The 25,340-nt window shown below is 38.5% G+C and overlaps 1 protein-coding gene across 1 annotated transcript in view; it reads left to right on the top strand.

Moving 5' to 3' along the window:
• The window catches only part of ACOX3 (acyl-CoA oxidase 3, pristanoyl), a 34,516-nt gene extending 17,909 nt beyond the window's left edge, over positions 1–16,607 (top strand). The window contains exons 8-18 of the mRNA XM_017828048.1: positions 213–309; positions 739–921; positions 2,286–2,408; positions 4,008–4,128; positions 4,613–4,732; positions 5,920–6,033; positions 7,642–7,757; positions 11,595–11,769; positions 12,221–12,288; positions 12,975–13,061; positions 16,187–16,607. Coding sequence (XP_017683537.1) covers positions 213–309; positions 739–921; positions 2,286–2,408; positions 4,008–4,128; positions 4,613–4,732; positions 5,920–6,033; positions 7,642–7,757; positions 11,595–11,769; positions 12,221–12,288; positions 12,975–13,061; positions 16,187–16,306 — 1,324 coding nt within the window. The 3' untranslated portion in view covers positions 16,307–16,607. The remainder of the gene's footprint in view (positions 1–212; positions 310–738; positions 922–2,285; positions 2,409–4,007; positions 4,129–4,612; positions 4,733–5,919; positions 6,034–7,641; positions 7,758–11,594; positions 11,770–12,220; positions 12,289–12,974; positions 13,062–16,186) is intronic.
• Positions 16,608–25,340: the final 8,733 nt, after the last annotated feature.

Here is a 25,340-nt window from a genome sequence, read left to right as displayed (position 1 = left end):
TCCCTTTGTGAATTTCTTGTGCTGCTCTTGAGTTTGAAGGCCTTCGTTGTCCCTGGCATGCTCTCCTAAAATAATTTACCTGGCTTGATGGGCACAGTTTTCAGGTCACTGACATGCCTGAGATCATTGTGCAATCCTGTCTTTGTGACATTTTTCTGTAATGCAAACACCTCGGACAATGTAAATTTTACACTGTGTATTTGTTTAAACAGATTTGCCATGTTCCACAATGTCAGGATACCTAAAGAAAACATACTGAATATAGCTGGAGATGTCACAGCTGAGGGGAAGTACTCAAGTTCAGTCAAGGTATGAAACAAGGTTTTGTTTCATTTATACAGTTCATTAAATATACAAAATATAAGTAGATTAAGAGACAGAGCGTGGGTCTCTTATGTTGGGAGGTACTAGAGACCTAAACCTAAATAAGGCTGTTGACAATTTCACATGAGATATGAATGCCATTTTCGTAATTCTGTTTCAGAGATGTCTCACCTGACTGATTTTACTGAACTTAGTGCTCTTTGAGCTACCCCAGTGATCTCAAAGAGTTTAGAGTTTGGCCATGTTCAGTCAAGACTGCTCTGAGTCTTGCCTGAAAGTCTTTTCTGAATAAATCAAGAAAGAAAACTGGCCAATCCTCTGTGCTTCTAATCACGCTACCAAAGTTGCATCTTCATGGGGGCTGTAGATGAAATGTTAGCCTCACCATTCCGTCTGTGCCTTCTATTCATTCAGGATGTTAAAGAGCGTTTTAGTGCAGCTGTGGGAACCTTGTCCAGTGGCAGGATTATGATCACGGCAATATCCACGACCAATTTAAAGCTTGCCTTGGCAATAGCCATTCGCTTCTCAGCAGCTCGCCGCCAGTTTGGACCAACCGAGGATGAAGAAATACCTGTTCTTGAATACCAAACACAGGTAAATACTTTGGAATTCACATCTATGGCCTTTTATATAATGAAATGCAGATTCAGAACTACTGTAGATCATCACAGTAACACTGCAGTTAGCAAAATTAAAGTTGTCTGTATCATCTGAAGCATCATTCTAGTGCAGTTGTGGGGGTTCATTCCCAACTCAAGACCTTCTCCTGGCTCGATCAGGCTTTTGACATAAGTTCTTGGAATAGCAAAACCAAAAATATTCATATTTCTGAAGTACCTAGAAAATTTTGTCTTCTAAATAGTAGCCTTTTCAGAGAAAGACTGTCTCATATGCATATATGAAAGTACTGCACATGTAGGAACTAGTATTTCTTTGAAAATTTCAGTGCTTCTTTTGCTGTTACTCTAATTTTTTCTTTTTAGTCTTTATGCTTTAAAATTATAAAAATCAATGACATCCATTGTGGAGAAGTCTCAAGATAGTACTGATTTGGAGGGGAATATAATTAATGTTTGTCTGCAGTTTATGCAGATGAAAACTTTTTGCACTGAAAAAATAGAACAAGACTATGTGGAGTAACTGGGAAATAGAGAAAACTCAGATCTGCTGAATGACAAAAGTTAATATATAAGAAGTGCTGAAAACAAACCTGCCCAGTTTGTCCTTGCAATGTGGGTGCTTTTTTCCAGGTTTGCACTTAGTCTTGCAATGTTGAAAGAGTTCGTGGGTTTCCACAAACTAGTGAAAGCTGCCTTCTTTCCACCACTTCTGAATAAACCGGGATCTGCTTCCCATTATTCTTTGAGTCTCTCAATTTTTCTCTGTTTTGGCCTGTTCTGTGGGTTCTTGCTGAAAATTTCGTTCCCTTCTTCCTTTATCACAAAAGCTTTCTAAGCTTTTCCTTCACAAGCCCCGAGTTGCATGGAGCAGCAAAGATGCTTTTTTCTCTGCTTCTCAGCCCTTGTTTGTTTGTTTGTTTGTTTTTTCACAGAATGTAACCAGCACTAATATACATTCAGCAACAAACAAGCAAGTGAAATGGTTACAACCTCTGTCATGTTATTACTGAAGAAACATGAATCATGACTGGCCCAGGCATGCCAGACATTTTATAAACACAGGGTAAAAAATATGTCATTGGTCCCCAAAGCTTCAGTGAACTTTTGCACTAGTTTAACAGAATGTTTATCACAAAGTCATGAAATGCAAGAACTAGAATAACATAACTGTAACTTGTATGTAGTTACAATTAGTTATGTTAATAAAAAGTTATTGTTAAGTTCTCCATTAAACAGTTTCCAATTTGAACACAGTAAAAATTAATGGGTTAGTTCAATGTAATAAGTATTAAAAACATATATCAATTTGTGATCAAATCAGTTTAATTTTTTTTCTAGCAATGGCGTCTTTTTCCTTACCTGGCCGCTGCATATGCCTTAGATTATTTCTCCAAGTCCCTGTTTGAGAACTATGTGGAGTTTTCTGCAGGTGTGTTGACACAGCAAAGGGATCAGAGACAGGTGAGATATTTACACATTTCTTTTTCACTGAGCTCTAACTATAATAAACTGGAAACTTAAATGAAAGACCTACTTGGAATTCTTAGGCTATGTTGCAATCAAGAATGATGGAACAATGTCTCAAAATATGAGGCTACAAAGTAATGGTTAAAGTTGCATTTAGAAAAGCATTAAAATTAGTTTTGATGAAGTGATTAAAATTTTATTGATTTCTGTAGGATTAAAAGTTATGTTTTCTTGCAGAATTTTTTATCATAAATATGTTATGAGGGTGCAAATTCAGCTTATAACTGTTGTAAATGATTCTGTAGGGAACATATATCAAGACTTTCTGAAATGTTACTATTCTTAATTCCTGCACAAACCTTGAGTCTGGCTTGACTTTGCAGTTCAAATTCTTGCATTAGGATAAATATTTTTAGAGAAAAAAGTTAAGACTTTTGAGTCAATGCTGAATTGCTCATCCACAATCAACCCATTGGAAAGTCACCCCTTTACAGAGGAAATAGTTTAATCTATCATCTCTGTGCAAGGACTGATTCTTAATCAAAATAACAGCAGTATGGGGGTTTTTATAGCATATAAATTTTATTTATTTTTACAAATTTTGACAATACAAATTGTTAGGACCTACACACTGGCTGTGAATTGCTGAGATCTTATGTAAACACTCAGGCTTTTTTCAGCTAAAATGATGCTTATGAAAGATTTTTGTACTCATCTCTGGGTATTCTAATTTTTCCTCTTTGCATAGACCACAGAAGAATCTGTTTCATTTTTTTATCTGATACTTCATCTCTGGAGGTCTGCAGTGCAGTCACTAATCTTAGGCAAAACAGTGACTCTCAGGAAAAAAAACATGATAGGAATAAACATCATTGTTTGTTGAAAATGTTAAGAATGTAATCCTTATGAATTCCTTTTGTTTGACAGGAGATCTAAATAAGCAAACAAACAAAAGCAACCAGGGAGTCGCTCTTAAACAAGCCTTGGTTGTATCAAGCCACTGTCTCCAGAAACTGGAGTTCCAAACACGTTTGCAAAAGAGGGTCAGCAGAGTTAGTGTAAATGCAGACTACTCTGCTTCTCTGGAAACCAAGGATGTACATTCAAGTTTTCCTATTCCTTACAAAACAGGTGCTTAAAAGATCAGTGAAAACTGTGCAAGGCAATAAATTTTATAAATATCCCCTTGTTGACCAGGGAGAGAGGTAGTGCTTGTGTCACAGAGGGAATGAAGCTTTCTCTGGATGGTCCACCTTCAGACCACCTGCCTCTCCATTTCTGGGAGGGAAAGAGTGACAAGCAGTTCAATGCCATGCCAGCTGGCACAGCTGAGCTAAGATGTACCCATGTGCCCATTACCTGGCACGAATTATTCCTGTCTCGTGTAAGAAAGTTGGTACTGAAAGTTCTTCAGTTGTGTCAGGATTTTTCTGTGGTACCAAAAAATATGCTTACACAGATCTCAGAAAATTTTATGCATGTATTGCCAGTTACTGTTCATTATAAAGCAGTACACATATATATGGCTTTAACTGGTCACAAACTTACTTTGTGTAAAAGTTATTACTCACTTATAACTTGTTTTTCACAAAGGCTGATTTGGGACGTGAGATTCATGCTTTATCTGCTGCCAGCAAACCACTGGCATCTTGGACTGCTCAGCAGGCAGCTCAGGAGTGCCGAGAAGCTTGTGGAGGACATGGTTACCTTGCCAGTGAGTTACAGTCTACTGCATATACTGATCAGAGAGAGAACAGTTATGTTGATGTGTTCTTCAACTGCTATTCTATCATGATGTCTGCATTTTAGCAATATGTTTAGAAAGTATTTTTTTCCTCATATCCATAATTTATGTCATTCCTGTTACCACAAAAAAACCCCTAAACCTGTACAGGATCTGCACCAGCATTTGGACACACTATACAAGCAATTCAGTCTCAGTTTCAAAAGCAAAGATGCAGACTTTATAGATGAAAATTCCCCTTGTAAGATGAGTGCCACACTTTTCTAAAATCTTTACAGTATGTTCACTTTCACAAACTAAACAGTGAACTTTCAAGCTCCTCTGTTCATCACAGTAGTTTTACATACAGGAACAGAAAACTCTCTTATGTTTTGTCACAAAATAATTATTTAATCTCTCTTAGCTTCCACTAGTACATTGCAATGTATTAAATTATGCACTTGTTCTTATTAAGTGAATCGTCTGGGTGAAATCCGAAATGACAATGATCCAAACTGCACATATGAGGGAGATAACAACGTCCTCCTTCAGCAAACCAGCAACTACTTAATGAGCTGGATGAACTGCATAAGAGGTAAGTTTTCAGTGTGGAATCTTATGCTGGACCCAACAGTGTGTAGCTAATGGAATTAGGAGGTAATTTCATACTGAAAGCATTTGACAGTCATGTAGTCATTCTGTGGAGCATAAATAATGTGCTACAGACTCTGTCATATGGTACATTCATAACACACAGATATTTGCTGCAAGAAATATTCTTTCTCCTAAATCTTGCAGAAACCAGCTAGATGTTTTGCCATCCCTAATCGGGTTAAGTCGTATCTTACTCCCTGAGAAGTGCAATTTAGTTCAATGGAATTACCTCAGTACTGCATCCAGTTCTGGGGTCCTAAGAACAAGAAGGATTTGGACCTGTTAGAGAGGATCCAGACGAGGCCACCAAGATGCTCAAGAGGTCTGAAACACCTCTGCTATGAAGAGAGGCTGAGAGAGTTGGGTTTGTTCAGCCCAGAGAAGGGAAGGCTCCAGGGAGACCTCATTGTGGACTTCCAGTACTTATAAAAAAGAGGGACAGCTACTTTTTACATGGGCAGATAGTTATATGACAAAGGGGAATGTTTTTAAACTAAAAGATGAGAGATTTAGATTAGATGTTAGGAAGAAATTCTTCCCTGTGAGGGTGGTGAGACACTGGAGCATGTTGTGCAGAGGAGTTGTGGGTGCCTCATCCCTGGAAGTGTTTGAGGCCAGATTGGATGGGGCTCTGAGCACGCTGGTCCAGTGGAAGGTGTCCCTGTCCAGGATGGGAGAGTTGGAACTAGATGATCTTTAAGGTCCCTTCCAACCACCCCATTCTATGATTCTGTGATTCTGTATTGGTAAAGTCATCATAAGTCTGTTTATTGTACTTAAAACAGCTCATATCGCCTAACTTGGTAGCAATATCCATCACTACGTTTTGTAGTTCTCTAGATTTTGTCTCAGTTTTCCAGCAGTGAGTTTCACTAGCATCTTATAGAGCTGGAAAACTCAGCAATTGGAGTTGAATCTTATGGGGCATAATTACAGGCAGTGATGTCAGGTTTTTCCACACTTGTCCACCAGTCCTCTTTTGGCTGAACTAGGCCATAATAAAATAAATATTATGGTCTAATTTCATCTGGCCTGCTGAGTGTATGCATGGCTTTGTAATAGGCTTTTAGTTCCAAAAAGTCTGATTTCTTTTCTTATATATCATTTTTATTTCTCTTGGTGTTTCAGATAAAGCTCCTTTTGAATCCCCTTTGGGAACAATAAATGTTTTGCAAGACTACCATCATATCCTTGGCTGGAGATTCACAGCCATTAGTGTTGAAGATTGCATGGACTCCTCAGGTAGCCTTCTGCTGTTGTTAAACTGATTCTAGAATCTTAAATTCCTTTCCAAAGGAGACAATCCAGAGATTTGAGATTCAGCCTCTGCTATTTATTAGATATTTGTCATATTTGCTGACTTTCTTTGTATTACATGCATTTCAATTTACTAAGAACATAGTTTGCATTTCAAAGTAGGTTCTATTGTCCCCAGCCTCAGTTCTGGAATGGAGGATAGCATCCTAAAGTAATATCTGTGATTTAGGGGGTTTGCCACTGTATTGCTGTTTTCCAGTTCTAAGGCCATTGATTGCCACTACCTTCTATCGCTAAAACATCTTCTTTTAGAAAACCACACAAGTGATTTAGAAGTATGTTGAACAGGCATTAATTTTCTCTGGTTTTGACAGTTGCTTATGGTTGTATAGAGAAAAACGAGTAATGGTAAAAAGAAAATTCCCTGCAGTTTTCCTGGTTTAGTCTGGTGTAATCAAATCAAGTATGACATTAGAAGCCGCTCCCATTTGTGTATCACTGTGAGCCCAGATTGGCCCTTGGAGGCAAAAATTATAAAGAACTGAGCAGATAATGAGAAAGCTTAAGTGAATCTGTATAACTGAGAACATAACGGGGGAAGAAACTCCAGCCTTGATATATAAGGAGCAATCAACTTGATTCCTATAATTCAATAACCACTTCAGTGCTCAAATAATTACAGAAAAGCTGAACTTCAGATAGTGATGCACAGTACCAAGTAAGATAGTATCATAATAGCTTCAGGGCACAATCTGAATAATTTCAAAACATAAAGAGTTATTCAAAACAACTGCTTGCTTTCTTGTTTCCTGTATGTCTCCAAGATGCACAAACTGATATGTAAGCACATGTTCTCTCCTCTCTTTTAATACCTACTGAAAGAGACTATAGTTTTTTAAAAAAAATCTCAATCTGTTTATTGATCCATTCTGTTAGAAACTGGACTGTTAATTTAGTTGCCAAAATTTAGGCAGCATGTAAACACTGCCAATTGCCTAAATCATAGTCTACACTAAATCTTAAGCTAAGAAACAAGCAAGCAGGATTCAGGCAAGGACTTTATGCTGAATTACTTTTTACTTTAATAGTTCCAGGCTGTTCTTAAAATATGACACAATTATGTACAAAGCTATTCATTTAAATGTGATTACATTCAGCCATCTTTGCAATGTTGCAAGTCAAGCTTCCATTAAATGTGGACTGTCTTGTCTTCTTGTATTCTCAGGCGAGACTGTGTACCTTGCAGACCTAAGTCTTAATATAAGAAAAATTAGCAAGCTAAAAAATTTATTCAAGTCAGAAGTCTAAACTGAGCTGTAGGTATACCTTGTCTTCTAGCTTTGAATCAGTATGAACTAGTGTATGGTCAGGTGTGGTGTGTCTTCACTGTACAGTTACAGTTTGACTGTGGTCCCCAGATATTTATTGTATCTACAGTAATGGACAAAGTGTCACATCAATTAACATGTCAGTTAAGTAACACTTTCACTTTTCATCTCAAGTAACAAAAACTAGGACTGCAGTAGAATTTGCGTGTGACTTCTTGCATTATAAATGTGAATGTTAAGAATTTTGCTTCTCTCTTTTTCACAGTTCCTTTAGCAGCTTATAAATGGCTGGTTTGCTACCTGCTCCGAGAAAGTGACCTAAAACTGAGAAAGAAAAAGCAGGCTGGACTAAGTGATTTTGAGGCAAAAAACAACTGTCAGGTAATACTTATTAATCTTTCTTATTTTATTTATTTGTTTTCATGCACGTTTTTCAGGTCCTGTTAGCTTTATCTGCTTGTGTCATGAAGTACAATTTCCTCAACCATAAAGCAGCAAGTCAAATAACTAATAAAACTTAATACCTGTCCATGTTCTTGGCATAGAACATGGTAGCAGGACAGTTACTGTCAGCAGAAGCCTTTCAGGATATATTTCCCTTCAGAAAAGTTGCAGGCATGTGCTGCATGCTGTCTGTAATTTTGACAGCACAACTTATGAAGACTAAATCTGCCAGTATTAAATCTACTGCAGCATCTGATTATTACTTCTCCATCTGCTCTTGTGGCCAAATACATACTGTAGGAAAGAATCTTGCTCTGGCAGGTAGGTAAACTGGATGACCTAATAGGTCTTTTTCATCTCCAATTCCTATAGGGCAAAGTTCTCATGAAGGATACCAGACTGACAGCATTGGAACCTGAAAAGGAAACATTGACAATTTACATATAGCAGATCCACTCTCTCACCAGAGAGTTTTAACAGCTAGGAATGGCTTAACTCCAAATTTCAGTGCATATCCCCAAGTTCACCAGATTCCTCTGTTACCTCCATGAGAAAAACTGGCTCATACCCAAAGAAAGAGCACTTGTCATTTGTCACTTAGAAAGATCAGTTCCCTGAAAATGGTCACTGTCATTCACCTTATCTGCAAAACTCATTAAAAAGCATTGAGGAGGAATATTCAGCTCTACAACTAAAAAGAACCAGCCTAGCTTCAACAGGGGATGGTCTGTGTGAAACAACTGGTAGAGTGGAGAAAATCTTTCCTGTTTTTTACCCTAGAAGCAGCTTATTAGAGAAACTCTTCAGGGTCAAACTCAGAATGGGAATTGCCAGAAATTCAAGTCTGATTTCCTGTCAGTTGGCCAGGTCCTGGGGAGGCTGATGCTGGGGCCAGTGCATTAGAGAGAGTGGTTTGCTCAGAAGTGTAAAGGTTCTTTTCTCTTTTATGTTCAAATGTGCTAAAATCCGAAGATACTCAGGCACACGATTTCTTTTGAGATAGGCATTGATATACTTTAGGTCATTAGGTTTTATTTTCTCCCTACAACTCCTCGGGACACCAGGATTTTTTATTTTAAATGGCATGTCTCAAAAACATATGAAAATGATTTACAATCTGTGCTTTGAAGACATGTATGTATTTGATTTAAAACTTTCTGGGCATGAAGCAACAGTTTTCTGTTAGCCCAGTGGCTGACTAATACATAATATTTGTTCATGCTATAGGGAATCTGGAAGAGATTCCTGGCATATCCCGTGGTTATTTTGTTTTGGAAGTAGCTTTATAGAAACAATACAGTAGTGCAAGCAAAGGTAAAGAGGGAAATAGAATTATAGAGGAGAATAACAGGGAAATAATTTTTAATGTTTCATTTGTGATGTTAAGACATTTCATTCTGAGTAGGGAATTGATATTCCTATCTGAAAAAGACCTTGTAGTAAGGGGGAAGTCCTCCCTAATCCTGCAGAGAATAGATGTGTGGTTTGCCATTTATATTTGTATCTGAGCTTGGACATAAGTATGCCACTGGACAGCTGTTGATAGAGACAGTTACCTTTGGAATATGCCTTTTTTAAATGTTGCAGTGGATTTAGATGCAAGGACATTGCAAGTATGTAAAAGAAAAAAAACAGCTAATCAACTAATTCTAAATTAAAAAAAAAAAAAAAAGAAGAAGAAAAACCTCAACCCTTAACAAATGGGCTAAAACCAAACACGTGTTAACAGCATTGCAACAAATCAGCCAGAAAAGCAATGGTTTCATATTCCCCTCCTGTTCACCAGCTACAATGTTTTCAGTCAGCTGTGTATTTCATTACATGATATATGCCACAATATAGCAAGGGTGAAGTATATAAATATAGGCAAATATTCCTTATACTCTGCATTAACAGTAACTGGTGACTTGTCTTTCTCATGGGATAGTCGACAGGGATTAGTTGCATAATTCCTTGAAAATCATAGAATTGTAGAATCAACCGTGTTGGAAAAGACCTCCAAGATCATCAAGTCCAAGCCTTGATCCAACACTGCCATGGTTACTAGACCAGGGCACTAAGTGCCACATCCAGTCTCATCTTAAAAACCTCCAGGGACAGTGAATCCACCACTTCCCTGGGCAGCCCATTCCAATGTCTGATTACTCTCTCCGTAAAAAATTTCTTCCTAATATCCAACCTAAATCTCCTCTGGCAGAGCTTAAGATTGTGCCTTCTTGTCCTACTGCTGGTTGCTTGGGAGAAGAGACTGATGCCCACCTGGCTACAACCTCTTTTCAGGTGGTTGTAGAGGGTGATGATGTCTCCCCTGAGCCTCCTCTTCTCCAGGCTGAACAACCCCAGCTCCCTCAGCCTCTCCCCATAGAACTTGTGCTCGAGTCCCTTCACCAGCCTCGTTGCTCTTCTCTGGGTCTGCTCCAGCACCTCAATATCCCTCCTGAACTGAGGGGCCCAGAACTGGACACAGCACTCGAGGTGTGGCCTCACCAGCGCTGAGTCCAGGGGAAGAATCACTTCCCTGGTCCTGTTGGCCACACTGTTCCTGATCCAGGCCAGGATGCCATTGGCCTTCTTGGCCACCTGGGCACACTGCTGGCTCATGTTCAGCTTCCTGTCAATCCAAACTCCCAGGTCCCTTTCTGCCTGGCTGCTCTCCAGTCACTCTGTCCCCAGCCTGTAGCGCTGCATGGGGTTGTTGTGGCCAAAGTGCAGGACCCAGCACTTGGCCTTGCTGAACCTCATCTTGTTGGAATCAGACCATCTCTCCAGCTTGTCCAGGTCCCTCTGCAGAGCCCTCCTGCCTTCCAGCAGATCAACACTCCCCTCTAGCCTGGTGTCATCTGCAAATTTGCTAATGGTACACTCAATCCCCTCATCCAGATCATCAGTAAAGATATTAAATAGAACTGGGCCCAACACTGATCCCTGGGTGACACCACTAGTGCCTGGCTGCCAACTGGATGCAGCCCCGTTCACCACCACCAGCTATCCAGCCAGTTCTTAACTGCAGAGAGTGACCCTGTCCAAGCCGTGGGCTGCCAGCTTTTCCAGGAGAATGCTGTGGGAGACGATGTCAAAGGCTTTGCTGAAGTCCAGATAGACACATCCACAGCCTTCCCCTCACCCACTAGGCAGGTCACATGATCATAAAAGAAGATCAGGTTGATCAGACAGGATCTGCCCTTCCTAAACCAGTGCTGGCTGGGTCCAATCCCTTGTCCACCCTGTAGCTGTTGAGTGATTGCAACATGTGTTGCAATCTGTTGCCATCCATAAACAGAATCCATTCATGCTGACATGATTAGATTTTTATTTGTTATTTGAAGAGACTGTAGTACGATTTAAATAGGAAGATTTTATCCTCTTTATAAAACTCTGCATAATGTTAAATAAATATAAATATTCTTAAGCATTATATGTGTTTATTAATGATCCTAAAATCAGCAAACCTGATTTTGCATTGTCTTCTCTCTGATGTAGCTACTCGATCCTATAAAGTCTGTGTGCAACGGCCAAATTACACTGGTAATAGGCATACAATCTTATTTCTAAGAGGCATTTCATGAGATATCTCATGACTAACCTTTACATAGACGTTGTAGAAAGTGTTTTCTCCTGCCATTTCTTCTTAGAATTTCTTTAAGCTCACACTAAATCATCAGATCTAAATCAACAGAACTCTACTAACCTGAGCAGAGCAATGCCATTCTGCACCAGCTGAGGATTAGTTCTTTGTATTTTGATACTCAGTGTCCTTCTTTTCTATTTCCTAAGGTGTACTGCTGTCGATCCTTAGCCATTGCCTTCATTGAACAAACAGTCTTACAGAGGTATCATGACTACACTCATGACCCCAGCATTCCACCTGCACTGCAGCCAGTGCTTAAGAATCTCTGTGCTCTCTATGGACTCTGGTCTTTAAGTAAACACCTGGCTGTGCTCTACCAAGGTGAGATCAGCTCCTGAATATACTGTGCATGTCAGTTCATAAAAGCCCTAACTTGGCAAGGGGAGGGAATCCTAACTAGGATTTATGTTAGAGCGTTTTCTTACTGATTGTCTAACACAAAACAATCGTTCTCAACCAAATTTTCAGGAGCAGGGATCTGGAATGACAAATAACCCAAAAGGTTCCCTGTGAGCTCAGAGGTGATGGAGGGATCACAAGTTTTGCCGTGATCCAGCTTGGGGGAGAGGATAGGGGATAACAACAAGGTGCTGTAGTGTAGCTTGTTACTGGAAAAGGCTCTACATATCTTAGAATAAAAGTTTTGCAGCCAACTCATTAATGAAAGACTTACAATTCAGTTACATGGGTGAATCTATTTAGTCATTTTTGTAAAAAGTTTGTATCAGTGTAATCTTAACTGGTGTCAGCTTCTCTGTGAATGTGTTTGCAGGTGGCTATGCTTCAGGTGAGCAACCTGGTAGACTTATTCAGAATGCTATTCTGGAGCTCTGCTACAGGGTAAGCCTGTTTGTTGTGATTAAATAATATAATATACAAATACTAAAAAGGGGATATATCACTTATTCTGTACTTCAAGGGGTAAATGAGCACAATACTATATTAATAATTTCTGAATAATTTTCTATAAAGTTTAGCAACTCATCGACCCTGAATCTAGTCCTACTTTATTTACCAATAAACAGAAAACAATATATCCTAAAAATAACACCACAGCATTTGTGGCCTTGCAATCTTCATTGGAAAGCCAGTGAAATATTTCAGTCTAGTTCTACTTATTTCATTATAATGTTAGCTTGTGAATTTTTTTTCTTAGCACAAAAGCTTTCCAAACTGGAATATATTCTTTGCAAGTCAGCAAAATTTCAAAGAAGAAGATGGACATTACATTTTTAAAGTTCAAAAATATATGTGTTTATGTGTGCAAACAGCAGCATATTTGTTAAAATGTGTTTTAAACCCACTCCATAAGTAAAGGAGGAAAACATTTAAAATACAGTCTCCTTTGACAGTTACCCTGGGAGTGAAAAAAGGCAAAATAAAACTAGGCTGCTTATTATGGATTTCTCTTAAATTATCAATAGCTAATACATTATGAAAATATTCTTTATGCTGCTCTGTAGCTCACAGGTAGCCATAGACAACTACAGAAGTTGCCAAGTGTTATGTCTTTTATTTTTAAACAGTTGAAAGACGATGCCATTGCTCTGGTTGATGTCTTTGCTCCTCCCGACTTCATTCTCAATTCTCCCATTGGTAAAGCTAGTGGAGAGGTAAGAAAACCCATTGTTAAATTTGTAAGTTTAATGATTAAGAGGATTATTGCCTGTAAATAGGCTTAACATATTCAAGACATTTCACAGGTACAAAAGAAAAGAAAATCACTTTTTCAGTGGAAAGTCCTAGCAGAGTTAAATTGATGTCAGCAGAAAATGACATTTTGCATTTGCTGGAGATAAGCTTGTGAGGTATTGCTCTAGCTTGCTCTCGTAGGCACCTGTGCACTGAACACAAAAAAAAAAAAAGGCTGAGAGAAATTTTTGATATAGTTACACAAAGCAAGAGTTAAGAGCATAAGAATGGCCATACTGGATTCAGTTCACAGAATACTCTGTAACTGATAGAGAAGGGTGGCCAAGCAGCACATTGTACGAGACAGGTGAAACATCGAGGTGTTCTTTCCCTGGTGTCTGAATTGTTGGCAGGTGGTGGTTTAAGAGAGATCTCATACTGTAGGTTGTATGTGTATCACTCTGTTTCATAGCCACAGACGTGTCTATCCTCCATTTTTTTTCCATCCATTTTCAAATTCAGCTGTCTTTTGGTTTCCGTCAGACAATAATTTCTACAGCTTAATTATGAGTATTGTGAAAAAATACTTCCTAGTCCCAGTCCATATGCAGTTGCTATCTATGGGAGCCTTTTCGTTCCTCTGACAGACCTTGTTTTCCTTCTCTGTGTATTTTTCTGCTTCTGCCATATCCTTTCTGAGGTGTCATAACCAGACCTACAAGCAGGACTCGGGATGTGGGTGCACCATGGAGTTGGTGTACGAGGTCATGATCCCTCTCTGCCTTTTTATTTTCATGACACATTTAAAGATCCATATTTCATTCCAAAGTCTCAGCAAACCAGAATTCTTGCTTACTGGCCAAACCTACTCAGCAGGGCCAAGCTGTGGGATAACTATTTTGTAGAGACTGGTGTCACAGTTACAGTAGTTTGGTTTAGTGTGGATAGATACTGTAGACAATCACTAGCCTGGGGACACTGCCAGGATGTTTGTCAGGATTGCTGAGTCAAGTACTTGATGCTTTCCAATATTCTCTATGTCTTCTTGTCCAAAGTTGTCCATTGTTCCCATGGTGATCAAGGAATACAGAAGGCAGCCCAGATGTTTCCAACCAGAGGCTGACCTAACACAATGATTACTTTGTTAACACAGTCTTTACAAATACAGGAGGAAAGACTTTCTCTACCTATCCAGCCATCTCAACTGAGGGCTGTAATCATCACTGGAAACCTTGTTTCCATTTCTGTAGGTTTTTGGGATGGAAGCTCCAAAGGTATCTCTTTAGAGGAGGAACAAAATTTGTAAGAAAATTAAGACTATGTGTATTGGCCAAAAGCCCATTTTCACGCATTATTCTGTCTCTAACAGAAGCTGTGAACAGATGCTATAGGCAGAAATATAAAATATGGTGCAAATACTCAGTCATCCGTTCCTAGAATACTATCCCCTTTCTAACAGTCAGAGGGAGATTTCTTAGCTGATCAAGCTGTCATGTGTTGGATTTGGCTAGCTGTTAGCTCATACAAATGCAGAAGGCACAGAGACTTATTTATATTAGAGATTAATATTATGAGTATAATATATTAATTATGCACATGGGACTCTAAACACTACTGGCTTCCTTGTGTATTATTTTTTTATAAATTCATTGAACCATTTTGAGAAAATAATTTCAATCAGTGATATTCAACCCATGCTCTATGGAATCCAGGAAGGTTTTCTGAACTGCCTATAAGTCTGTGGTTTTCAACTTATGTAAATATTTTCAACTGAAATCTGAAAAAGGCTGCCAATCCCTCACTTAGAGAAAATACTCAATAAAGCTCCTTGTCTCCTGGCTGTCTATATTTAATTCCCTGTTCATTGCTATCTTTGCAGCTTCTAAAAACCAATACAAACATTTTAGTAAAAATTACAGTATGGTAAAGAATAGATTATCCAAGTATAACAGGAAAGTGAATTTAATTTGAAGTAAGCTATGCTGTACTGTAGTGGAGTGCCTTGCACCATGAGCCTCAGATCTTCTGCTCATCAGAGCAGAAGAAAAGTTTCAAGATTTGTTATGGGCAGCTTTAAGCATGAAAGAAGAATTCAGATTCTCTTTAAAAGGAACTTTCATGGTGTGGACATCATTTCTATGTAGAAGTTTTGACAATTGCCATTTAAATATGTGAAGTTATTGCCACATTTAATTCAACATTAATTACAAATTGTTGGACAATATTAACTCACATAGAATGGAATAAAAAGTTAACACTGGCCCATGTAATCAAGGTAAAATATATTTAATATTAAATATATTTCATTACTAATTAAATCATCACAAATGTATAGGACCAACCTATCTTTCAATGTGGAAGAAAGGCTTTTCACTTTACCTCCCTGACTGCTTTTACACTATGTTAATATTTTATTGTCCTGTACTCTATCTTACTGCTGAAATATGGCCTTCCTTTCCTCATCTTTCTGGAATGTTATTTAAAGTTTTAAGCTTCAGTCAATTATGAAATAAGAAGTATTGCTAAAATTACACTTTTGCAAAATTTACTTCCCGTAGACTTTTTTTTAACTCTTCCACATAAAATTGCAAATTAAGGATAAATTAGCAATATGCTTCTGAGAGAAGATTTTCTTATGCTTAAATTGGACAAGTTCACATCTAGAAGAGAAGTTCTGGAACTCTCCAGAAATGTGTTGAAACTAAGGTAACAACAGACATGCATGAGTGTTTTCAGATACAGCCTTCTGGTATCAGGTTTGGACAGAACAAAGATTAGCTTAATATAACTTTGTTTCTGAATTTCTACCTTTGATAATATAACTCATGTCAAATTGAAACAAGAACTAATAAAGATTACTGGTTTCCTTTTCTTATGCCAAGGATGGTCTAAGTGATTTACACAGAAATCTGATATTTACAGTACTTTGAAATTTTGTGCTTTATCTTTGTGTTTATTCTTGCCTCTACATAATTATTCACATTTGTTGTCTAGAAACTCAATCACAATCTCATTTCAACCAATAAGTTAGATAATTTATCTTGCAGAAGCTTTGTTTGTTTCTTCTGTATGCATTAATCATTTTATTATTATTATTATTTTGCAGTTATATAAAAATATGTGGGGAGAGATCCTTCAAGGCAACAAAGTTCTGAACAGACCTTCATGGTGGGCAGAATTTTGTATTAATAAACCTGTTACAGGCAGGCTGAAGTCAAGATTGTAAACCAAACAACTTGTAAGAGTCTGGATGGGCCTGAGATGGACACTTCATTTCAAACATCAAGAGGAAAGGAGACCCTGTGTCAAACACTGGAAATGGAAGAGATTTTCATTGAGAGGTGCCAAGTTTTAAAGTAACTTTGAAATCAAGTCCAACTTGGTCTCAGGGACTGTTAACATAGTAATGACAGGAGCAAGAGCAACAAATCTGCACACTATACATATTTACTCAATTAAATGCAAAAAAATGAAGATTCATTATGATTGCTGCTTTGCAAAGTTTATATTAAAGAAATTTTCCAATCAGTCTCTTGTCATTACTTACCTTACAGAAGGTAAATAATTAAAAAACATTTCCCATCAGGGATTATGAATAAACTGACAAAAGCAAAAAAAAAAAATTTAGGACAGGTCCGACAGAAGCTGTATTAACTATGAATATAGTAAGAGAACATTCAGAGAGCATCTTCCCCTCTGCTCCCCTGTTCTCAGATTGCAGAGAACCAACCTATGTATTGTTTCAGAAAAAAGAAAGGAAGAGGTAAGGAAAAGCAATCATTTCAATGTTAAAACCGGGTATCCATCCCTGGAGACATGGGACTCCTTAGAGAGCTTGCTAACTGCCACAATTCTAAGGAGTCAAACAGTAAATAACAGCAACATGAAAAAATGGCTCTGACTAGTGGCACACCTCTTTTATCTTAGCTCAGAATTGGGAAGTTGGAAACAATCACGGATTTAGCTTTTAGCTGAAAGGATGTTCTTTTAGTAAAGATAGCTTCTTAGCCAGACCTGTCAGTCTTAGATATTAATAATTTTACCACTACAAGTTCAAGGTCAATTAAAAATGATCACCATCAACACACTTCAGTTAAAAAAAAATCAAACAAAAAACCAAAATTCTGTGACTGTCATTTATAGACCCATTGGAAAAACAGATAAAAACTATCTTGTTAAACCTTACCTGTATTTTTTTTTCTGACTTCTTTTTCCTTTCCAGGGATAGTCAGTGTTGTCTGTATTTTTTCTGCTTCTATTCCTTCTTCTCTTTTAATGAGGTACCATAATTCAGGATGTCCCAATAGAAGCTGTTTTTCTTGCTTTTGAACTGTAGGAAAGTATAACCTTTGCTGAAAAATCGGCCCCGTGTATTTATTTTCTTTGAGCTGTTTTGCCTCTCTTAATAACGTCCAATAGGTGGCATCATCCCATGAAAAAAAATAGATCAATACAGCTAAGCACATGTCATTAGATATGGAATCACGGAGTGTCATGATTATCTTTAGCAATTTTCTATGTCAATAGGGAATCCAACAAGTGTCTCCTGCTTGCATTGGTGCAGAGCTGAAGGAAACAGGCAGAGCACATTACACCCAATATCCAATATAAACACCAGGATTTCTGACAGTGAAAAAGGAAAACGGGGAAGAGAAGCCCTGCTACATTAAATGTAGTAGCAGTGATCTGTCACTGCATTCTGTACTATCAATGCTGATCAGCAGCATTATTTCACTGTCTCACGTGCGTGTGATTTCACCATCACCTCTGAGTTCTTCGTAAGTTACATGGTTTTTTCCTGCCTCCTTCCTCACAGCTGGGAGACAGAGGTTTGTGTGAATCCTGCATATAAACTGTAAGTCTATTTATGAGGCCTTGGTAGAAGAAAACATAAAAGTGCTTGACATATAGCTTAAGCCACCTTCATCCCCAAAATAACCCCAAAACAAAACTGTGTCACAGTACCACAGAACTGAAGACCTGGTGAGGCCAGAACACACAACAGGATAAACAGACACCCTGTAAAAATGTACTCCTAGGTTGTTCCCACAAATCTTATTTATTATGACTATTTTGTCAACAGCCAAACTCCCTGATAAAAGCTGAGCTCCTCCGTACTGATAAGGACTGCACAAACTGGCAGGAGAAGTGCTGTTTGTTCTGAAAAGCTTCTAACTTCAACTAGGGCAAGCACTGCAGAGACTACATCAGCAAGAACATTATTATGGGCAGAGAAAATAGGATACTCAGTTAAATAGCATGATTATGGACCCTAAATATGAACTGTCACACAGCTTGCAGTAAGCTTAGAGCTTCATGGGGTCCTTGGATACCCACACAGTTAATGGCAGGAGTTAGAGACCTGCACTCCAAAGCTGAAGTAAGTAGGAGCAGAGCAGGGGTACTGTGAGGCCTTAGGGATTCACTCTTTAAAACACCACACATCTCTCACCAAGACTGTTTGCAAGCTCAGTGCAGGTGTTCAGCAGCTGTCACGTTTACATGCCGCCAGCAGAGGCTGTCACCATTTACTCCCACTCCCACTCCCAAAGCCATGGTGCAGCATAAGCAGGTTCCTCCTGCTTATGGATGTGGAGAGCCACTCTGCGCTCAACATTATCAAAACTAGTATTTTCTGTACAAGTAGCTGAATAACCATTCTTTCATCAGTTATGACTATGAATTTCTGAACTGTATGTTTCACCAGACATTTGTAATCAAATGATCAAAATATCCTTTTCCTCTGAAGTCAACAATAAGCCAGAAGTTCCAGAGGTCTTCTACATCCAGCTTCTCAGAGCAACAGAAATTGTGAGTCTGAATTTGCAGAGCTTCAGCACGGAGGGAGAGAGACGTCATGAAATTTGGCATCCAATTATCTACTAAATCATAGGACAATAATTCAACAACTACCACAAGATGTCATTATTATATGCAGTTTCTTCCTCTTTGTAGAACATTAAATAAGAGAGGCTTCCCGCAGAACAGAAAAGCCATTTCCCTTCCACTTCAAATGGCAAATGAAGTTGGATGTGTCATTTTAACTTGTCTGGGGAGCTGGGTCAAAGGCTGTCAAATAGCTTCAGTCCAAAGCAATTTGGCCACAGGAATCTGTCCTTTTAAGCTGCCACATGAAGGCACCAGAAAGTTGAATCCAAGCAGGCCTGAAAGAGCCCTAACATTCTGCTTCCCCGGTGCCCTGTGCCATGCTTCTCTCCTGGATAGTGGATTACTGCCAAGGGTATTTCAAACTGGTTTCTTCTATGATGAGCTATTTCTGCTGATGTGACTCAAAGCAAAAAGGTTCTAGCAAAAAACATTAATTGTTCATATGCATTAGGACACTGAATGCTTGCTAATGTGGCAAAATAAATACATGAATATTTCACATCACCTCTGTAGGTGTCAGGAGAAATGCTTGGGGAGTCAGGTGGAAGCTCTACCATCTTTACAGATGCAGTTCTGTGGATGCAGGTTTCCCAGAGGTGCCTGTTTTCTGCAGAGATAAGTAGGCTCATACACTACTATTTCTGTCTAAAAGCCTGTTTCCCACTGTATTAAATGATTTATCATGCATTCTGCAGGGTTACAAGTTCCTCTTCTGTTTGCCTTTATTCATATATTTTCTTTACTGACTTAATGTGTTTTCAAAGCAGAGAGGTGATTTCATACAAGCACATGCTACCAGCATGACCAGTCTCTCTCTCAGATGCAACCATATGGACATCACAGAGGCCTGTGTGTCCTCTTGTAGCACTGTACTTTCATGGGCCTCAACTGTCTTTTGTTATTCCCAATTCTCATTAGCCTGAGATCAGAGTAAGGCTCCAGATCATTTTAGCTCGGTTCACTGGCCTAAGGAGCACCGTAAGCAGAGGGGAGCTCGCTGCATGAGACACCCATGTGATAGTATAATCTGAGACAGGAGATTCAGCCAAGTGAAGGTCAGCTGTGATCACAGCGGGCTGCCCCCAGCACTGTCAGTGGGAACAGAAGCAGAAAGCTTCGTTCGTCTCTAAGCAAGTCAAATCACAGATTTATCAAATGCAAGCAGAGCATTTCACATCAGTTCCTTTCAGAGGCAGAGGGAGAGGTGAACACAGCTTCGCTGAGAACAACAGTTCTGCTGACTACCTTGCCTTAGTGTTTTTCTCAAACATTTACAGCCTGGTTGCATTTGTTCAGCATTCCCACAGCACGAATCTCTCTTGAATAAATGCAAGTTCCATCAGGAATTTCTTTGCTGTGTTTGTCAAAGAATAGACCAGCAAGTGTGTGGCTAGAATAATTCCCAGTGGATTTCCTGAAGACAATTTACGCATTTTTTACATTTTTGTTTGGGAACTACAGTCCACTTTAGTATCCAGCATGTACTGAGATTTGCAGCACTCTCCAAAGACTGTCAAAATTGTCATTGGGCAATAGCGGCCTTCACCTGCCCATGTTCTTCCATCCTCCTCCAGAGAACTCTCCCCAACTGGTTTCACTTGTGATCTTGTCTATACTCATAGCTTTGCTAAGTACTCATTTTTGCCAAATCATAAAATATCCATGGTTATTCCTCCTTTTAAGCAAAGAATATTTTTGAATTACATATTCTTTGCTAGAAGAGAATGCCTCAATTCATAAAGTCAATTTTGTTTAGAAGAGCAGTTGCCTGCTGCATATTTGCCATGGAGAGATAACCAGGAGTTGGAAAACAACCCACGAAAGGACCAACATGGAGCTGGAGTTTGTTCAGACCCATGACTGTGATAGGGATGTGACTTCTAAGGCATCCAGAGAAAAGCAACTATCCTGCCAGTGTGCTGTACAGCATATACTGCATTGGCCTTATCACCTGTTTTTTTGGGAGCAGCCTGTCCACAAGCAATGGGCAAACAAACATTGCCTGAGAAGGAAACCTCTTTTAACAGTATGATATGTTGTTTTTGTAAAATGTAAAAATCAAAATAAGAATCTATAGAGAGACATCATTTCCTATGGCAAAAACATGAGCTGTGATGACAAAATTGTTTATAATGAGGCAAAAAAAGTACTCAAGAAGTGGTTCTGCACTATATTTACATGCTTTTATCACTGGGATGTGAGGAAATACTTTTCAGTCCCTTAGTAACCCAGGCGGGTGTTAAGCAACACATACTGTGGTAAACACTTTAAAATCAGCAGACCCATATAACAAAAGATGGTGAAGACTTTACTAGGAAGACTTGACTGTTCAAATCACACTCATTTCTGTTATATTCTGTATCAAAGAAATTCCACTAGATTAGAGTTTGCCAGATATTATACCAATATTTTAAAAGGGAAAAAAAGTGGTGAACTTGACTCTATCAGAAGCAAAATAAGGGAAAAACTAAAGTGGGATTCAACTAATAAAATAATTAGCATACAGTAATACAAAAAATATCAGTCAGAAATTTTACAGAAAATACATTTTATCAGACAAACCTGATTTCATCCCAGGTATTCTCAAACTCTGTTTTTTGAATATATGTGTCATGCAGCAGAGACATTTTCCTCTAACACACCTTATTTAGAGTCACATGACATCAAGAATAAAAAAATCAACATTCTACGGGCAAACACACTTGACTTGGGCTAGGAACTTTCTGACTGACAAGATCTCAGGAAGCCATCAGTGGAGAAATCATTATGTGTGCTTTAGGAATGTTATTAAGGATAATCCTAGACCTGCCACTGCTTATTATTTTCCTCAGCAAGATGGAAATAATTATAAAATCTTTTTTATTAAAATGTGCAGAATTGGTGGACTGGCAAATAAAGGTGAGAAAAAAACATAATCTGAAATGCTTAATATGTTTAAACTAGACTGATATTGCTGAACCAAGTATGCAACAGCACCTTCAAAAATATAGGGATAAAGAGAGAGTTTTGTCATCCGAGGTCAGACAGAGCAGAGAGAAGGTGAATGCTTTACTCTCGGCACTGGATGGTTGCTCTCATCAACAACTGACCTCCATTTATGTATTTAGAAGAGAATTGCAATTTTTCTAAATGCTACAGGAGTGTTACAGGAAGAGTAAGAAAATGCAAGATCCTCATAACCTTGGTACGATCAGAGAATTGTCCAGTCCTGTTGCTAAAAAGCCATATCCAAATGCCAGCCTGCCTGGAAAATAGAAACAGTGTCATGGAAAAAGAGAATTTCTGTGAGTACTTATCTGTGCTCAGAGAAACCAGATGCCAGGCTCCTGCTTCCTTACAGGTACAAACCTGCAAAAAGGAGGACAATATTGACTTCAAAGCTGGAGAAAAGTGTGGTACAACAGGAAACTGAAGAAACTCAATGTTTAGCATGTCAAAGGGGAGCTTAAAATATGATGCAATTACAGTTTTATCAGCTTGTCCAAAGTGGAACAAAATGTTGTACGTCAAAACAAATATAATTTTTATCCCATCACTGGGGAGAGATTTAAGGAGATGGTTTACTTTGAAGGAAAGTTTGTGCATATAAACAGTATTTGGGATGACCAAACTACAGTCTATGGTTTTGTTACATGCTGTACAAAGATCCTTTAAATCAGAACAGCTGGTGCCATATGAACTACCCTCCAAAAACGTACTTCTCTGAGCGTCATTAAATAATGAATTTTTTTAAGCCCACACAAACACTTGGCTTTTTCCATCTCGTTTATCAATGATGAGCGTTTGCAAAGTCCAGGACTGAGCACTGGCTGTGTTTCACTGGTGTGAGGGAGAAGCCAGGAAAAACATATCTCCTGGGGAGTATTCCCTGTTGTAAATTTATTTTTGACACATATAGGGTGGAATTGGGTTTCTGTGCTTGTTTTGATCTCTTTACAAATTCTTATTAAAGGGATGTCTTCCAGCTCCACAGAACAGCATATCCTGTTCCAGTCCTGAATCTGTGGGTGAGTTCCACAGCCAGAAGTGTGGGGCAGTGGGAGAAACACACAAGTGCCTCAAACACTCAGCAAGCAGCAGCCCAGTTCTTTGCTCAATACGTAAATATTTGCATGGTTGAGCTGTGCTCCACGGCGGATGAAAACCATGTATTTTTTTCATGGCACTCAGTCGCACTCAGCGTTGTTCATCCAAGGCACAACCCATTGGCACAGACCCAGTCAGAGATACTCTTTGCTTTCACTGGTGGGCTCTGTTCCAGGGTGGCCCCATGACCATCACCAGGTGATACTTTGGAGGTGGTGCAGTGCTGTCCTGCTACACTTTACCTGAGCAGAAAAACGCGTTCTGAGCCTGCACTGTCCATCCTGGCTACATGTGTTCAGGGAATTTCCCTCTGTGTTTTTGGCTCACTTTCTGTTTTGGGTTTCATTCCGGTTCTTGTGGTGGGGAGGGAGAATTAAAGAAAATTTTACCTTTCTAACTACCCAGTTGTCTCTTTTGACAAGCAAGGCAACAGGCACAGCATTACTTAACTATGTTATGGTTTCTCCTCCTTGGTGTCCAAATTTCTAGTGTCTTTGCGCTGTCCTTCAGCTGTGAGGCCAGTTCAACAACAGAAGTTGGAGCATTTGCAGTTTTATTTCTGTTGCCAAGCTCCCTGTTCATTGTGGGAGGATTCCATTTGCAACCAGATATGATTTTCCTCTTTGTTAAGAAATAGTCCTGGCAATAAACTGTTTGAGTCATGTTTCTGTTTGCTTGACTTCTCCCGTAATAATATTATCCAAAACTTGATTCACCAGATAATCTCACAAGACAGGATTTCAGATGTTTAAAGAAAAAAAAATATTTTCTTGTTTTTTTAATTTTGACCTAAGAAAGCTCAGAATTGAAAGACTCATACTGTATTTTGCTTCAGTTGAGGGTAGAGAGCAAAAAACTTCTACAAAAAGGTACATTCCTTAGAAGTTCAATCTGCAACATGACTGATCACAGCTTGTTTTAGTTGGGAGGAATATGGCAGCATCATTATTAGTAGTGAGGTGTGTCTCACCATTTCTCAGAACCATCATTTTACCTCTGAATGACCAGAATGATTCTTTCATGTGTATTCAAATTCTCATTCAGGAATGTAACCAAGAAAAACAATTAAGAGGTCCTATACAGACTCTTTCAGACGTGTCCCACATCATATGAGTTGAAATGACTCAAGATGTCATCTGGTCAAATGCTATTCTTCAAGACAAGATTAACTGTAACTGTATTAGTCCTTAAATCTCAAATTTTCATCAATACAAATTAAGTTGTGATTAACACACTGGAAAAGGTAGGCATAGCTGCTATTTTAGAAATCTAGTATATTTTCATCATGTTTTTGTAGATTCCTGGTGGAGAGAGGAGGAGGGCTTGTAATGCATGGCAGATGAAATCACAGCCTAGTGTCCCACCACCCTAAATGCTGTACGCAACTCTACTCTCACAAATATATTTCCAAACTGTTCCAATTTAAATAGAAGAAAGGAAATAATGCACTATGAACAAATCAATATGTCAGTACTGGATAGCATTATGTGCAGTCATTTTTAGCCAAAATTTTCTGAGACCTTCCTAATTTGGAAAGGAAGCTTATGAGAAAAATGGCAGCCAGTACTTGGCATCCAGAATGACATCATGGAGGCTGGAGTAAACATTGTATCAGTAAATGAGAGATTTCAAAATTAGAATTAGGTTATGATGAATCTTGAGAGTGAAGACCAAGACTTTACTCTTAATCTAATATTGAAGACAGTGGAGAGACACAGAAAGCAAGGGACAATGCCAAGGTCCTGTGCTAAGAGAAAGTGCAAATAATCTCTTGTATTTGGCATGGAAATTAGAAGGACAGAAGTGCATTTGCCAAAGATAGAGAAAAGGAAATAATGGGTACATACTTCTATAAGTAAGTTTTACTGTATGAGAGGGAAGTCAATAGTTTTTACAGAAAACTCAAAGGACTTTTAAAGTTTGGAGTTAAGGACCAAACTGACTGATGATGAGTTTTCATCCACAGTGGAAGTCTCTCCTTAAACCACTATTCAATTACATCTGTTGCAATTTTTGTTCAGTTATTTTTTGCTTCCATATGTATCTAGGCAACACCTAGAATAATATTATTCTCTAAAAAACCATCTAAAATCCAGTGGTTCATTGCAACATGTTGCAACATTTCCATATACAGATTTCATACACACACAGATATAAACTTGTTTACAAAACTCAAGCCATGCAGATGTGTGTTCAGATGCAAATTAAACAATGTTTAAGCAAATTTTTTTACTCAAATTATTCTTCTTCTGGTTGCTACTTCTTTCAGTCAGAATTCAGCCAGA

Source organism: Lepidothrix coronata, unplaced genomic scaffold (genome assembly GCF_001604755.1).
Source record: "Lepidothrix coronata isolate B3197 unplaced genomic scaffold, Lepidothrix_coronata-1.0 Scaffold145, whole genome shotgun sequence".
NCBI lineage: Eukaryota > Metazoa > Chordata > Aves > Passeriformes > Pipridae > Lepidothrix > Lepidothrix coronata.
The sequence above is the reverse complement of the archived record's forward strand: the minus strand, read 5'-3'. Positions and strand labels throughout refer to the sequence as shown.